Here is a 17,500-nt window from a genome sequence, read left to right on the forward strand (position 1 = left end):
GAATTTTTTATTTAATTTTTTTCTACAGCATGTGTACAGCGTGATGAAGCAATTACAATAATAATACATTCTTGTGTATGTAGTATGGAATGACAGCTTTGATTTGGGCAGCGATTAATGGAAATGAGAAGATTTTTGATTTACTCATCAAACATCATTCAGATTTTTTGAAGAATGATAAAGTGAGTTTGAGTATTGAGAGTTTCAGTTGATATTTTGTTGTTTGTTGTTGTTCGTGTATTGAAAAAATATAGAGATCTGTGTCAGCTCTATGTTTCCTGATTTTGTCTTTGAATGTCTCTGTAATTTTTTTAATTTTAAATATTTAACTTAATTCTTGTTAATATTGTGTTTTTATTTCATTTCATTTCACAGACTTACTAATCAACAGGCGAACAATCTTTCAGTTTTACTGAATTTAGTTTACTTGTATCTACAACAGACTTCCTGTAATGATAAGGTAACTTGACAGAAAGTGTTTTACAAAGTCCAGCGGTAGCCTCACTACCCATTGGCCTCGGTATATCGCAGCCCCCAATAGTAAAGTATCCTTGGAGTGGCCCTTGAGACATTATACTCAGTTTAATAATCATATGGTCACGTGACGTGCAACCAGTCACGAACACATATTCAGTACAGTATACAGGTAGTGTATACGAGGTATATTACACAGCAAGTGTGCACTAAGCTACTTCCAGTTATTATCGTACTCTCACTTATACATATCACTTTACTTGACCATGGTATAAGTTACTTATCCTATGATTAGCGTGCTATGTAGATGTTACATATACATAGACATTGTCTTAGGAAAATTAGTCCAGCAGCTGGCCTTTCTAAATTTGGAGGACCAGCAACGTCCTTGAGACTAGACAGAATATGAAGGGCAACAGGCGAGAACATGAGATGGAGAGAGACTCCCAGATATCTGTAATTTCCACTTTTATCAAAACAATTCTATTTGAAATTTGCTAAATAATATCAGGGAAATTCCAATTTATGATGATTACTCTGTTTCACGTCATCAAAAATTTTCTTTTCTATTTTGCAATATGCAAAACGTGAAGAACATTAATTGAGTCTACATCACTGTCAACAAAATTAGGGTAATTACTGAGTTTGTATGAATATTATCAGTTGGTAAATATCAACCTAGAATATGTGTTACTACACACTCACAACTTGGTGTCTAGAATTTTTCCATGTGTGTGTGTTTGTTATTACTTACAATTGTTGGTTGGTTTTCTTATTAATTTTTGGTTGACAGTTGAATGAAATGTTATTTGTGTCTACACACTTGAACATAATTTTTCTTTGTTTTAACTATCAATGTCCTTTCTTTAGTGGGGAAGAACGGCTATTCATTATGCTGCTATATGCAATCACGTGACTATTATAGAGAAGCTCTTTTTTCTTAGCCTCGGTTCCAGACGCTTTCCCGTACGTCTGCACGTGACAGGTATTGGGGTCAAAAGTAGGAGGAGCGAGCGGGAAAGCGTCTGGGCGCACTGCTAATACAAACGAGTTCAGGGGCGGGAAAGCTATTAGATCCAAATTATACCATTAGTCTAACTGCATTAGGTTGCACAATGCAATCGTAATACGATGTAGGTAACTCATCAGTCAGTTCCATTCGAATAGCATCAAAACACTCACTAAAAACAGGCTAACCACTGAACGACGCAGTGAACTTCGTCTGCAACGACAGCAACGACGTGATCGCGGAATCGACTCTGTTGGAGGGCGTTTCTCCAATGGACTGCTAAACACACCGCTGACATCACGTTGAATCTGTTCGTCTTCAAACAAACTAGCGGCTATCATTACAACTGTTACACCGTGTTCTGTCAAGCTTGCTACCTGGTCTCTCATGAGAGAAGCAATGGCTTGGATGGAAAGAGCCGTCTGCATTACCAAAGACCTGCAGAGTGTTGCACACACTTAGCATCATGTGGAATATCATAGACTTGCCATTGCCAGTTGGAAAACATGCGAAAACGTCGTCTCCTCAGGCCAGATGACATATCATGTATGCAGAGGTGCTGCAACGACTTCACAGCTACGATCATGATCACGAATTGAGGACAGCAAACAGTTACTGCTTCCGCTATTGAATCATCCGACATGGATCTACGAAGATCAGTCTATGTACTACAGGCGTAGCTTCGATTTCTAATTCACTCGGGAAGACCTCCATCGCAAGAAACGCTGCCGCTGTTGTAATACTAGCCTACCTGTGTGTCTAACAACGTTAATTAGCATGTCTAGAATTGTAACCATAAACTAAGTGGTATTGTTCTTGTTGTAGACCAATCAAAACCACCGCTCGGAGCGAGCGGGAAGTTCCTATTGGTGCGGAGCGTTTCATGTTTAATAGCTTTCCCGCCCCTGAACTCGTCTGCAGTACAAGTGCGCCCAGACGCTCTCCCGCTCGCTCCTCCTACTTTTGACCCCATATACCTGTCACGTGCAGCGCGTACGGGAAAGCGTCTGGAACCGAGGCTACTTTTTCTTGGTGTGTCTGTTGATATCAATGATAATGAAGGCTGTACACCACTGTGGTTAGCTGCTCGTAATGGTCATGTTTCTTGTGTTGACTTTCTTTTAAACCATAGAGCAAGTCCTCACCATAAAAGGTGATAAACTTAACATTTTACAGTCTACAATATTACTAACGTGATGTCATTGTATGATAGTCAGAAGGGATCACCACTGGATGTTGCTAAGCAACATGGTCATGTTGATGTGGTACAGATGATGGAAGAAGCCATAAGATGTAAGGAAAATATCTTATGTGATATATTTAATTTAATTCTGTTTATTTGAGGTTACATTATAGGTAGGAATAGGTTTTTGTTAGATTGGTGATTGATCTCTTATAATAATATTTAATTATTTGTAATTATTTATTGATATATAATTAATTAACTTAATTTTAACTATTGACTGTTTATTGGGTTTTGCTTATCTATCTATTATTGTAATTTTTAATTTATCTTCATTATTTAATAATATATAATTTACTAATTATTTTGTGTATTGATTTGTTTTTCTCTAGTTTTATTTACTGGTCACGGTGTGTGTCGGCTTGTCTGTCTGTTTCTCTGTCTGTGTGTGTCTGTTTCTGTGTCTGTCTGTCTCTGTCTGTCTGTCAGTACATATATTTTCATGCAACAGCACTATTACTGTCTAATGGTTCAAACACCAGTTTGTCTATTTGTTTGTCTGTTCGTCTCTCACTCCTCCTCTTCCTTGTCTCCCTTCTCTCTTTCCTTTTTCCTTTCCCACCCTTTCCCCTCTCCCTCTCTCTCCCTCTCCCTCTCCCTCTCTCTCCCTCTCTTTCTCCCTTCCCCTCTTTTTTCCCTTCTCCCTTCCTCTTCCTTGCTCTTCCTCCCCTTTCCCCTTTTTCTTTTTCTTTCCCCTTCTCCTCTCCCTACTTCTCTCTTCTCCTTATCCCTCTCCTCCTTATCCCTCTCCTCCTCTCCCCCACTTTTTTACTCCCCACTTCACCTCCCCCTTTGTGTTTTGTGTGAGCACGTGCGTGTGTGTTTGTGCGTGTGTGTCACTTTGTTTGTGTGTCTTTCTGTCTGTTTGTCTATCTGCCTGTCTGTCAGTTTGTCCGTCCGTCTGTGTGTGTGTGTGTGTGTGTGTGTGTGTGTGTGTGTGTGTGTGTGTGTGTGTGTGTGTGTGTGTGTGTGTGTGTGCGTGTACAGGTGTCGTTAATAATTATAATCATTATTTAAGGCACGTTACACATATTTATTTTTTGCTGTGCCTCTGCACTTGTAACTGTTGATCATTCTTGCAATTCTCAACACTAATTGATATCAATAAATTACAATTTTGGTTTTGACAAATTTATGAATTCTTTACAAAATATTGTGTACTAATAATGAACATCCTTTTGGGCATAGTACACATCTTTATCTTTGTCAGTGCTTCTGGACATGTCACTCTTGGTCATTTCTGCAATTCTCCACACTATTTCATATTAAAACTTAAAATTTTTATTTTTCACAATTTTCGAATATTTTACAAACTGTTATATGAGTGATGGTATTTCTATAGCGAATGATGAGGAAGTGCGTGTGTGTGATGTTGAACAGAAAGAACAGATGGTAAAGTGTATGTCTGTATTATCATCACGTCTATATTGTGGGGTTTTCAAGTATTTGTGGTGTTGATGTAGATAAGTCAACTGAAACAAGACAATGAGAAGTTGAAAGAAAAACTGAAACAATCAGAGCATGAGAGGGAAGTGAAAGAGAAGGAAATAGAATGTCTGATGTCTGCTCTTGCTACTACTAGTAGAATTGCAACTGAGAGAATCGAGCAATCAAATGGTGAGAATAGTGACTGAAACATGAGTGCTTCATGATCAAGAAGTTTTGTTGTCATATACCTGCATGCATTTTCCATAGTTATGTGCTGGATGATAGAGTAAGTTGAGTACCTGATGTTATCAGTACTGCTAAGAATGCTGACTTCCTGGACATTTTTCAAATATTTTGAAAACTTGATGTCTTGATTAAGGAAGAGGATCATCTGGATGTTTTTCAATGTCTATTTATACTTGTGACTGTGTCATTCACTCTTTACAGTCATAGACTATCCATTCTATTTCATTGTACACAACTCATTACATAGTTTAGTAATATCACTTTATGTAATGTCCATCTTCATAGTCTAGAATGAATTCAAACAATTTATGACCTGGGGGTCAGTGGGGAAGAGCACCAAGTCAGTTTATGCAAGTAATAATTTAGATCAGTTTACCATGCTTCCTTGTCTGCAAAGAATTAAGATCTGGGTGATGAGGGACGTTAGCATTCTCTACGTGTATATCCGTCCTTTTGTTTTCCTATTTAGTTCTGTTGTATAGTCACTTATTTACTACTGGGGAGCTAGTTATCAGTTTATCAAGTCTATCCGTTCTGTTTAATCGTTAGTATGATCACAATTTAGATGCTGATTATTAATACAATAAATCGTAGAGACAACAGGTCTGTGCTCGTAACCTGAAAATATGAGGTTTGGCTTAGTATTGATATTAATGAAAATAGAAATTTGTATTAATTGCCTAAATGTTGCAGAATCTTGTCATCATCACTTTTATATCTTTTGTAAAAGTGTTTCGTTTAGTGTTGACGTCACTAATATTGTAGAGTAAACATGTCCTATGTATCATGATTGTTAGTTTAGAGTATATACATGGAGGTACTTATTTTGTGATATTTATATTTATAGCAGCAGCTGGACATGATGCTCCTTGGTCTCAAGTCTCTCTTCTTGCCTCCCAATTGTAAGTTTCTACCCAACCAATAATTGTGTGTTGTATTTAATATGTGATGATAATATTATAGAAGACAAACTGCCTGACTTGGTCAACGTGGAGGTTTTTTCCGAAGTTTCTCAGACGTTCCAGTCTTTGTTTTGCACGAGGTCAGTCAATTGGCTGCTCAGAGACCATCCGCATTGGGTGACTATTTGGAAGTTACCGAAGTAGACCTCAGCACGATACCCACCACTGACATTCCATCCGAAAAAATTCGGAATATGATCGTCTGCTGGATTAACAAACAAGGTGAAGATGCAACACTGGACAAGTTGTTGGAGGTGATGCAGTTTATTGGACTGTTGGGTGCCCTCAAGTCGAGACTCGCTGAGACAGTGGAGGATGTTTAGTGAAGGACGAGTTGATATTAATTGTTTGTCATGTAGCATCTCTTGTGTGTATCCTGTGAGTCAACCTTGTTTGGTGTTTTATTTTCTTTGGACATATAGGTAGTATTAAAACTGTTTTTACCTAATTATCATGTATTGCAATACATTATGTTTCTTTCTCTGTTAACACTTGATTGAGCACGTGTACTTACTTCTATGCAATCTATGTCCGTGATGTCTGCTCACTTCGAACAAACTCTCAAATTATTGTGCTTTCCATGCATTCACGAGAATACAGTGTTGCATGTATTAATATATAAATAATTAATTAATTAACCGTTTCTAGGTAGACAATGAGGCAGTAACAGCAACTTCCGTCTCAAACTGTATCAACCCACACTAGACATCTAAAACTACCTTGTTGTTATTTCGTTTATTTCTGCTCGACCATCTTCTAAGATATCATCACAGTCCTACATATACTAGCTACAAACCTGTCAACCCAGCTGAATCAAAATGCGTAAGTTACATGAAGGAATGCGCGAGAAATGCGGAAGCTTAAAATTTTTTGGACACAATTACAATATCAATAATATCAATAAATTTTAAATGTAATCGTCACAATTTAAATAATTGCATGTTCATTCTGTAGTAGAATTACTCCATAAATTAATTAAAGTCGACACACACGGCACGGACACACACGGCACAGACACACACGGCACAGACAGAAATGACACAGACACACGGCACAGACAGAAATGACACAGACACACGGCACAGACACACACGGCACAGACACGAACGGCACAGACACACACGGCACAGACACACACGGCACAGACACGCACGGCACAGACTCACACGGCAGAGACACACACGACACACACACACACACACACACACACACACACACACACACACACACACACACACACGACACAGACACTCATGGCACAGACACAGACAGCTTACACAGAAATGACACAGACACACACAACACAGACACACACGGTACAGACACACACGGCACAGACACACACGGCACAGACACACACGACACAGACACACACACTTGATGCAAGCAGACAAACAATCTACATGATACCATGGCACTGACTTGTTCTCTAAATTTGAAGCTTTGTGTTTATCTTGATGAATAGATGACATGTCACTGAGTATCAAGAAAGACTATTTACTCTATTGACTAACTGTGTGTTATTTGGAGATTTTAATTATCTTTGTTATTCTATATTGAGGTTTTGTTGTGTTTGTTGTAGCTCTTCATGTTCTCCGTCTATCAGTAGGAACAATAGTGTCACATCAAATGGTCTTCCTCTCCTGTCATTGTGGTCACGTGATGTTTACTCTACAGGTCACGTGATGTTTGCAACGCTATAGATGAGAACAAGCGTCTCATAGTGTGAAGACTGAATATTTAATTCTAGATACTTTTATTTGTTTAAGAGATGTTTTGTATTATGAAATATAGAGTAGAATGTAAATAGTAAACAATGATATAGAATACTCTAAAATAGTTATGATTCACGAGTATTTCCGGGTAAGCTAGTGGGACGTTAGAAATATTGATACAAAACTTTGTTGGAAATGCGTTACATGTACAATGATGTGATATTTAATTCATCACGTGACTCACGTGACTGACTTATTATCCATGGTGTCTGTTTCAGTTTGGATAATTTGGCAGCGCAGTAATAAATTAATTAATTTAGAATTGTATCAATGTAGATCTCTAATTTTTATTTTATTTTTTGTTATTAAAAATTAAAAATTTACCAATTAATATTTATTTTTATTCCATTAGCTATTGAAAAGGTAATTTAGTTGGCGACTGCCAAATTTATAATAAACAAGTAAGTTGTTACACAAAACTGACAAAGAAATTGACAATCGCTGAGAAATCTATAGCTAACAAATCAAAATAGCGCACGTGACACACGTGACTCAATCGAATAGAAATAATGTTGGCGCATGCGTACAATCAGTCGTTCGAATTTGGGGTCCCCGATCTCGATCCGAGTTGCAATCTGTAAGTTTAAGTAAGCTCAAGTGTAAGTTTGTTGTGTGAGAGTGTCGTGTTGAGTGATTTCTCGTTTGTGAGTGAAATTGTAAAGATTTGTTGTGATTGATGTGTTGATGGGATGGTAGGATGAGTGAGACACACCACACATGGATTGGAGACTAACGTTAGCAGTGGAAGAGAACAAAGTCGATGAGGTGGAAGCTCTTTTGAATGCAGGAGCTTCGCCTGATGCGTGTAATGTTCATGTATGTTATTGACTGAGTGACTCGTTTTATTGTTTGTTTATAACAACTCACTCTATTGTAGGGACATCCTGTACTTGTCACAGCTTGTGATGAAGGCTTAAATTCCATCGTACAACATTTGTTACAGAAAGGAGCAAATGTTAACAAAGCAGATTCTATTGTAAGTGTTGAGAGTGAATGAATGGATGGATGAATAGAATGATATTTCAATGATGTAATGAGATTTGTGATAGGACGGATATTACATTAAATACAAATAATAAAACACAATTATTGTTATTACAGGGTTTCACTGCTTTAATGTGTGCAGCATCTCGAGGTGATGATTCACTAATTGTTATGTTATTATCAGCTAATGCTGATGGTAATCTGAAGGATGTGTTGGTGAGTGTTTGTATTTGTTGTTGTTGTATGTGTTGATGTGATGTATGAGATGTTATGTACTACTAATAAATGTATTAATATTGAATATTATTATAATTTTATTTAATTAATAGAAAGTGGAGAAATACAAACAATTTATAGAAATTTGTTTTATATTTATTGGTTGGTTTTAAATAAATTATTATTTATATGTATGTATGTATGTATGTTTGTTTGTCCTTTTGTTTGTCTGTAGTTTTTCTGTCTCTCGGTTTGTTTGTGTTTTTGCTTGTCTGTTGTAGATGGTTTATTGTAAACATCAAAGCTAATGCAGTAAACGTTATATGACTATAACAAATTAGTAAGTAAAAGTTCAAGATAAATGACCATAGTGTAGGATTTATGTCTGTTTGTTTGTCTGTTTACCTGAATGTCTGTCTGTCTGTCTGTTGGTAGGTGTGTATGTATGTCAGTGTCTGTTGGTCTGTCTGTCAGTGTTTTTGTCTGTCAGTGTGTCTGTCCGTTTGTCAGTGTGTCTGTCTGTTTGTCACAGTTTGTGTATCAGTGTGTCTGCCTGTTTGTCTTTCTGTCCATCTTGCTGTCAGGGTTTTTGTTCCTTGGTGTGTCTGTCCATCTGTCTGTCAGTGTGTCTGTCTGTCTGTCTGTCTGTCTGTCTGTCTGTCTATCAGTGTGTCTGTCTGTCTGTCGGTGTGTCTGTCTGTCCGGTGGTGTGTCTCTGTCTGTCTGTGTGTCTCTGTCTGTCTGTCTGTTTTTTCTGTCTGTTTGTTTGTCTGTCTGTCTGTCAGTTTGTCTGTCATTGTGTCTATCTGTCTGTCCGTGAGTCTGTCAGTGTGTCTGTCTGTCTGGTAGTGTGTCTATTTTTCTGTCTCTCTGTCTGTCTGTCTATCTGTCTATCTGTCTCTCTGTCTGTCTGTCTGCTTGTCTCTCTTTCAGTTTGTCTGTTTGTTTGTCTGTCTGTCTGTTTGTCTGTCAGTTTGTCTGTTAGTGTGTCTATCTGTCTGTGAGTGTGTCTGTCTGTCAGTGTGTGTCTGTCTGTTTGTCTGTCAGTGAGTCTGTCTATCTGTCAGTGTGTTTTTCCGTCTGTCTGTCAGTGTGTCTGCCTGTCAGTTTGTCTGTTAGTGTGTCTATCTGTCTGTCAGTGTGTCTGTCTCTCTGTGTGTGTGTCTGTCTGTTTGTCTGTCAGTGAGTCTGTCTATCTGTCAGTGTGTTTGTCCGTCTGTCTGTCAGTGTGTCTGTCTGTTTGTCTGTCTGTCTGTCTGTCTGTTTGTCTGTTAGTTTGTCTGTTAGTGTGTCTATCTGTCTCTCAGTGTGTCTGTCTGTCAGTGTGTGTGTCTGTCTGTTTGTCTTTCAGTGAGTCTGTCTATCTGTCAGTGTGTTTGTCCGTCTGTCTGTCAGTGTGTCTGTCTGTTTGTTTGTCTGTCGGTCTGTTTGTCTGTCAGTTTGTCTATCTTTCTGTCTGTCTGTCACTGTGTCTGTCTGTCAATGTGTCTGTCTGTCTGTTTGTCTGTCTGTCTGTTTGTCTGTCAGTGTGTCTGTCTATCTCTCAGTGTATTTGTTGGTCTGTCTATCAGTGTGTCTGTGTGTTTGTTTGTCTGTCCGTTTGTCTGTCAGTATGTCTATCTGTCTGTCAGTGTGTCTGTCCGTCTGTCTTTCTGTCTTTGTCTGTTTGTCTGTATTTATGTCTTTCTGTCTGTATGTCTGTCTGTCAATACATTTATTTCTTATACAAGACGTTATGCTAAAAACAAATAAGTTCTGATTAACCTAAAATATTCTATACTGTCTGTCTGTTTGTCTGTTTGTGTCTGTCTGTCTGTCTGATTGCTTTCTTATTATAATTTTCTGTTATTGTAGCATGGAATGACAGCATTGCATTATGCTGCTCTCCACAATCAATCCAAAGTTGTTCGTATTCTGTTAGAGAATGGATGTGATAGCAACATAAAAGACAATGTAAGACATGTTGATGTGAATGTGAATGATAATATTTGTATCTAGGATCCATGGCCCGTCCTTCGTACGGGCAAGATACTGCAGTGCAAAGATAGGTTCGTAGACACGTCACATGCAATCTTTGTTGCGAGGTCCCGGATGTGCTGAATGAATTCAAATTTTGCTCTTCGCGCTTGTTTCGATAGAAATCTACACACTCCCCGTTTAGCGCTTTGTCCTCTCATCAGCTCATTTTTTATTTCCGGCCAAGAGGGGTTGCATGTAAAAGTTATAAAAAGATCAGGACGGCCGTACTTTCTGACATACGTCATTGCATCTTGAGTTTTCTCATGCATGTACCTGGGACCGCCAGTGAAAGAAGATGGAAGAATGACTGCTCGTCCAGGGTCAGTATCTTGGCTGTTCTGGGCGAGAGCATCTTTTAGGTGGATGTAGCTGTCGACTCGCAATTTGCTCTGATTGTGGCGTACGTATCAATCTCAATCTTAGCGTACATATCGACTAAAAAGTGATGGAAGAGGTTTTTGGTTCTAAGTAGGTGGTTAAAATTGTTGGTCCTCACCATGATTCTGTAGGCGTAGAAGTCCATAGCGGATACTTTCTTGTTGGTAGGCAAATCTGTTCTTGGGTCAACTTGACGCAGTTCGAAATTATATCCATCTTCGCCGCGACAGAAGAGTAGCGGGTACTGAAGCGCATCGTAGGATCTGTGGGTTTCGGCGACTCGTTGAAGCTGGTCGTTGCGTTTTTGCAGAACAATGTCACTGTTGTTGAATTGTTGGCCAACGATGAGAACAGCAACTTCATCTGTCAGTGGAGCGTTAAATCGTCTTGGATGTTCCATGGTTGGAGCTCTGTCTGGTCGAATAACTATGCGGTGCTCTGGTAGGTCCATCTTGTCTAGGGCAGTCTTGAAGCTCGCCACATAGTTGTTTACGTTGTGGAGCATCTCCTGAAGAGACAAATAATGTCAATCTTCACACCAGGCACAGCTCTGCATCGTGTCTCAGCTTGTTCTTGTTTATCAGCCATAAAATAGATTTGCAGAAACTCTGGGTTTTCTCCTGACTGATGTTGCATGGCACCAATTCTGTGATAGACCTGGCCCTGAACTTTAAAGGTGGGCATAAATCCTGGTAGACAGACTCTTTCTGTACATCCAGAGCTTGTCATCTGGAATGCAGAGTTGTATTTTCTGATGTTATTAACAAATTGCTTTGAATAGTGATTCTCTAAGAGAAGCAAAGAACTTCGCTCTAGGACGCAATTGTCTGCAGCTACACGTATTCGCGTAGTATGTAGTTAATTAATTAAACGGTAGGTTTCTAGACACGTTACAAACGGTGCATTTAGTTGATTAGCAAATGCATGACCCGTCCTTTAGAGGCAGAGTAGTGTTTTAGCGGAAGAGGGACGCAGTGGGCAGGTCACGTGCAATCTTTGTTGCGAGGTCCCGGATATGCTGAATGAATTCGAATCTTGCTTTTCGCGCTTGTTTCGATCGAAATCGACACACTCCCCGTGTAGCGCTTGCTGCAGAGAACGTGTAGGTTGGATTCGGTGCAAATGCGATCGGAATTTGGAAAGAAACGAAAGCGCTAGAAGAGTAAGTTTCGTCGGCAAGAGATATTCGATTGCTTGAAGCTTTGGGAAGGATGACGTTGCATACAGTCTACACAGGACTGGTGTGGGCGTGTGTTGGAATGAACTGGAATGTGTAGCGTTTGCGTCATCGAGAAATTTTATGCTTGGGTCGACCCCTTGAGAGGGGACCTTGTGCATATTTTTACGCAAACCTTCTCTTCTGCGTGCCGAGTGTGCGTGCCGATTTCGGTTGCGAACGGACAAAAGACGTGGCCGCCAAACGCAAACACCCACACACACAGACAATTTGAGCTTTAGATATTAGATCATTATATTGTGAATTTGGTGTGCATGGTGTTAGCACTGCTTTAGCTACTAGTCAGGGTTCTAGCCAGGCATGCTAAGGTGTAGCGGCCCTCTATGCCTTCCACATATGTCTACGTGTTCACAGCTGACCGCTACACCTCCAATACTGGCTACACATGTAGTAGGTACCACACACTACACCTGCATTTACGCTTCCAATATAGATTAATTTATATCAACAAATTATTAATAAATAATAAATAAATAATTTGCATACAATTAATTAGCCTCCAACTTACAGACCAGAGAGCGTGCGAACTCTAGTCTGTACCACAACGCTGCTAAAATGATTTGGGAAGTACTTATGAAAAGTGATGCTAAATGGTGGTGTGACAGCGTAGAATTGTTTTAGCTAGATCAACATATCATTTGTAAATGCCATGAGATCTCACAAACGAAGAAGAGACGTCTGCAGTGTTTGCGGTGATATCTTGAAACCAGGACTCTTTGATTCTTTGGCAGACCGCTAGCTACTCTAACTGCTCAACTAGTGAAACTACCGCTTGACCAGTTGTCAAAGGTGATGGTCTAGTGATGCTGCTGTGCATGTCCTCTCACCACAAACTTGAAAAGATTGAAGAACTGAAACTAAAACTAAAACTAAGATGTGTGCGTGCACCAGAGTCTTCATCACAGCTCTTGTGTGCACTTAGCCGCCCATGAGGATTTCACACGCGTGAAATCAGCATTGGTTCACTTAGTATAACCAATTATTGCTAAACCAATCAGAATTTACAACCGACATTCCTGTTCTAAGACGCTGATTGACTTAGAAGGCTATTTCCGAAATCGTTTCAGTACATTTTTGGTACACACTAGAGTTCTCGTGCTCTCTGGTCTGTAAGTTTGAGGCTAACAATTAATTATTTATGGAAATTAATTGTTTGTAAATTATTTATATTTTATTTATTTAATATTATTTATTAATAATATATTTATATAACTAATAGTATGCAAGTCATTTGTTTATTATTTAAGAATAATTTATGATATAAATTAATTATATGCAAATTATTTATTTATTAATTTGTTATTTATTTGTAATTATTTTTTTATTGCATCTACGCATGCTAACTAAGTATAGACTGGTGTATTATACATCTAATTTTATTATCATGTATTTCGATTTGTTAATATTAGAAGATGTTAATCATACTTGGATATTGTTTGTATTTGACAGAATGGAGAAACAGCACTGCAATTAGCTGTCAGACTGCATTGGAAAAATGCTGCAGATGCAATCATTACATTCACTGTAAACTGTGTGTGTGTGTGTGTGTGTGTGTGTGTGTGTGTGTGTGTGTGTGTGTGTGTGTGTGTGTGTTTGTGTGTGTGTGTGTCTGTGTGTCTGTGTGTCTGTGTGTGTCTGTGTGTGTGTGTGTGTGTGTGTGTGTGTGTGTGTGTGTGTGTGTGTTGTGTGTGTGTGTGTGTGTGTGTGTGTGTGTGTGTGTGTGTGTGTGTGTGTTTGTGTGTGTGTGTGTGTGTGTGTGTGTGTGTGTGTGTGTGTGTGTGTGTGTGTGTGTGTGTGTGTGTGTGGTGCGAGAGTAGAAACACCCGGGACGTTTGGTCATGATTTCAAGTACAGAAAGGGCACAGGGGTAATTCATTAGGCAAGGAACTCACACACAATTTTCTCTCTCAACTCAGGAGTATGAACGAGTACCTTGTTATTGACTAGGACAGGGCAAGATTACTGGTTTGGCAGAACTACACGCAACAGATGTGGACATGTGGGCGTGAGGTTCAGTCTCAAGGTTGCATCAAACTCAATGTCTTTGCATGCTCCTGCCAAGCTTCTAGGGGTACATCGGCGCGTCCTATACTCTGAGAAGCACCAGAGGCCCCACCTAGAAATAGATTGTGTTGCTATCTTTAGTACTGTGCTGAAGGGCATATCCATTGGTCCATTTGTGTGTGTGTGTGTGTGTGTGTGTGTGTGTGTGTGTGTGTGTGTGTATGTGTGTGTGTGTGTGTGTGTGTGTGTGTGTGTGTGTGTGTGTGTTGTGTGGTGCGATAACTTAGTTGGTTAGAGAGTCACCTTTTGGAGTGTGTACATCCGGGATCTTGAAAGATTGCAAGTTCATGTCACAGTGATTGCGAGGTATGGCTTAATTTCCTTAAGCAAGTAACTAACACACATTTGCTTCTTTCGACTCAGGAGTATAAGTGAGTACCTGGTCATTGACTGGGGTCCCAAGAGGCCATCGGCTGTTTTGTGAAATCAGCCTCTGCGGTCCTGGTGAGACTTCGTGTGCTTACATCGCAGTTGGCTCACACGTCTGTGCTCCTGCCAGTGCCTAGTCTGGCTCCCGGATTTTGCTAGCGCAGACGTAGAGATGCCTGAGTAGCGCACATGGGCAGCATAGCAGCTTAGCAGTAAACACATCAATCTACAGTATTATGTATGCAATACACTGAGTATCCATATTTATTCTAACTTTCAACTAATTGTATAGCTACAACCAAACAAGGATGACGTATGTCATCACATCGACATCCTGGCAATCCATCCGATAATACATGAGCATTCTTTAGTTGAGTAGATAAGAGCGTTTCTTCTCTTATAACTGAGTGCCACTATTGTTGTTGAGAACAGCACATCCGGCTACTGCTTGTAAGCCCACCTGTCTTATGGCTAGCTGTGCTAATCTGTGGAACGCAAATGATAAACTTTTGTTATTGTATTGCTTCATTAGCGCGTGGCATCATTCAACATCTAGATGTCAGAAGTGGACTTGCCGAAACTTTTGTCTGAATGAACATTCTTAGTAGCCCTACAAGGCGTACGAGCTCCTGGACGTAGCTGGTAGTTCTCCTGATAGAAGTACACTCAGACAGCTTGCTGTGGAAAAAGCTGTTTGTTTTGCCACTTCCGATGCTCGCCGTTCGCAAAGATCTAATGAAGAGTTTTCGTTTGTCTCAATTCAAGAATTGCTATATGGCAATGTTGATTCACAAGCTGTTGTGTGCTCTGACTGGCTCAGATGTTCAGACTCAGCAAGCTGAAGCCATTGAATGCTAGACCTGTAAGAGATATTTTAGAATCAAAGGAGGCTATTCAGTACACAAATGCGTTGGAAGATCTCTTTGTTACTTTGTCTTTGTCCCCACTGGATGAGGAGGGTGTGGGTGCATATGTGTGTGTTGTGCTGTAGCTCAATTGGTTAGAGAGTCATCGTATGGAGTGAATACATCGGTGACTTTGCAGAGTTGCAAGTTCAAGTCAGAGTAATAACGAGCTATGGCATATAGAAGCTTAGACACAATGGCCTCTTTTGACTCAGGAGTATAAATGAGTACCTGGTCATTGAGTTTGGGTTAAGACCGCTGACTTGGCAGTAACATCATGCAGACGGGTATTTAGCTTAGTGTCCATCCTCATAGCTGCGCCACAGTCAGTGCCATGGTTGACTCTTGCAAGGTCTCGTTGAATTGTCAGTACTGGCCCTGTACCTCCACGTAGTGCTCGGAGGCTCTGTCTTTATAGGCAATGGGAGCTATCTTAATAACTGACCCTAAGGGTGACTTTGATGTGAACGGCTTCCAACGTTTGTTGGTGTGTGTGTGTGTGTGTGTGTGTGTGTGTGTGTGTGTGTGTGTGTTTGTGTTTGTAATTTACTAATTAATTGTGTTGTATATTTAGGTCAAGACCCCATCAGCATTGTCGTTGCCTGGCATCTGTAAGTAAAAAGAGAATCTTTTATTAATACAGCTTGCTGAGTAGTCGTCTTTGTAACTTACTAACACTAAACATATCACAGGCTTGTAGGCTGCTTTATGAATGGGAGGGTTCAACTTAGGCTCACAAGCCAAGCTTGGGCCGTGTTTCCACTAGCTGCACCTTAAACTAGTTTAGCTAAAATGGGTTTAAGAACTAAACCAGTTCAAGAAAGCGACTGTTTCCACTAGTAACTTGCACTTATGGGATGTGCTAAACAAACAGTCTAGGAACGCCTTATTTTGAAGTATTGGGCTGCTTTGTCGACGAGTCAGAGCAAATGTTGGTTTTGACTGATTCAGCATCTGCTAGTAGAAATTTGCATGAGGATGACCAAGGACACCGTCTTGTCTCTCTCCGTAGCTACTGATTTCTTTCCCCTAGTTAACGAGCCTTACATCTTTTAGGGCAATCCTATCTCAGAAAAATAGTCAATATCATCAAAACGACATTGTGGGAAGCCATCTAAACCAGCGCACTACTGTCACGTGACAGTTAAACCTAAACCACTTTGCTAAACCTACTTTGAAGTGGGTTTAGGAAAGTGGTTTAGGTTTAAAATAGAACTGGTTTAGTGCAGGTGGAAACAAGTGAATTCTTAAACCAGTTTAGCTTAAACCACTTGGTAAACCGGTATATGCACTAGTGGAAACACGCCCTTGCAGTCTCACAAGCAAATCTTGCAGTTTTTATCAACTTATCATCTTCTCTTCTGGTACTTACATGTATGGAACAAGACAGAAAATCTTGTCGAAGCTGTTTGTGCAGCTCAGTCAGCATTAATCGCTATCACACATCTACTTTTAAGAGAATTTTTCACGCAGCACAAATACATGCCCATCTACAGTTACTGTCATCTACACTTTGTTTCTCATTTTACTCAATGTATACCTTACCCTTTGTCACATGTTGCTGACCAATTTATTGGCGTTTCCATGAAGACTTTTATCTGATGGTCTCGCAATTCCTCTATCCAACAGTCTGCATTGACTTGCACCAACTGTCCTACCATCTACTCAACTTTCAACCACTTCATTGCATGGAGGGAGGTCCAGTGAGGCAGCAATTGAAGCACAAGAGATTGTGATAAAGGCTATATAGAATATTACATGTATATGGAAGCTCATCTACACATGTTCATTTGTACAAAACTGCATGAGCACAAAGAGCTGCAAGTTGACTTGAGATGAAATGGGTCTTGACTTGATCATCTTTAATGTGGCATTGAGTTGAACCCACTCAATCTTCTAGCCTACAAGCCTGCATCAGATAGTATAATATTTAAAGCCATTTTTGAACTTATATACGTACACTAAGGGGAGGGTAAAGATATTGTATGCTATATGGAATGATGATAGCAAAACTCAGTTTTACATACACACTATAGCAGATGGTTAAAGCACACACCCATGCTGACAGAAGAATTCTTCTACTAAGTTGTTTGTACTAACACCTTTGGAACCTTTGAAACGTATTGGATTTGACCTTGTCATCATCAGTCTTTCAACAACCATGCTCACGTCTCCAAACTGTCACTGCTTC

General features: G+C 39.7%; 2 protein-coding genes across 2 annotated transcripts in view; both read left to right on the forward strand.

The window, feature by feature from the left end:
* Positions 1 to 5,853, forward strand: part of LOC134198327 (serine/threonine-protein phosphatase 6 regulatory ankyrin repeat subunit A-like) — a 7,503-nt gene extending 1,650 nt beyond the window's left edge. The window contains exons 4-12 of the mRNA XM_062667697.1: positions 84 to 182; positions 1,345 to 1,432; positions 1,612 to 1,622; positions 2,269 to 2,636; positions 2,697 to 2,776; positions 4,069 to 4,118; positions 4,190 to 4,343; positions 5,248 to 5,302; positions 5,364 to 5,853. Of these exons, the coding sequence (XP_062523681.1) occupies positions 84 to 182; positions 1,345 to 1,432; positions 1,612 to 1,622; positions 2,269 to 2,636; positions 2,697 to 2,776; positions 4,069 to 4,118; positions 4,190 to 4,343; positions 5,248 to 5,302; positions 5,364 to 5,379 (921 nt within the window). The 3' untranslated portion in view covers positions 5,380 to 5,853. The remainder of the gene's footprint in view (positions 1 to 83; positions 183 to 1,344; positions 1,433 to 1,611; positions 1,623 to 2,268; positions 2,637 to 2,696; positions 2,777 to 4,068; positions 4,119 to 4,189; positions 4,344 to 5,247; positions 5,303 to 5,363) is intronic.
* Positions 5,854 to 7,854: 2,001 nt separating this feature from the next.
* LOC134198328 (ankyrin repeat and SOCS box protein 7-like) lies at positions 7,855 to 10,802 on the forward strand. Its single transcript, XM_062667698.1, has 5 exons — positions 7,855 to 7,953; positions 8,015 to 8,113; positions 8,239 to 8,337; positions 10,192 to 10,290; positions 10,716 to 10,802. Exons 1-5 carry the CDS (start codon positions 7,855 to 7,857, stop codon positions 10,800 to 10,802), a joined length of 483 nt encoding a protein of 160 aa, XP_062523682.1.
* The last annotated feature ends 6,698 nt before the right edge of the window (positions 10,803 to 17,500 follow it).

The sequence above is a fragment of the Corticium candelabrum genome, chromosome 2 (assembly GCF_963422355.1).
Source record: "Corticium candelabrum chromosome 2, ooCorCand1.1, whole genome shotgun sequence".
Lineage (NCBI taxonomy): Eukaryota > Metazoa > Porifera > Homoscleromorpha > Homosclerophorida > Plakinidae > Corticium > Corticium candelabrum.

Coding starts and splice junctions, on each gene's coding strand:
- LOC134198328 (XM_062667698.1), top strand. CDS start 7,855: ATGGATTGGAGACTAACGTTAGCAGTGGAAGAGAACAAAGTCGATGAG. Junction 7,954..8,014: donor CTGATGCGTGTAATGTTCAT/GTATGTTATTGA, acceptor ACTCTATTGTAG/GGACATCCTGTACTTGTCAC. Junction 10,291..10,715: donor ATAGCAACATAAAAGACAAT/GTAAGACATGTT, acceptor AGCATCTTTTAG/GTGGATGTAGCTGTCGACTC.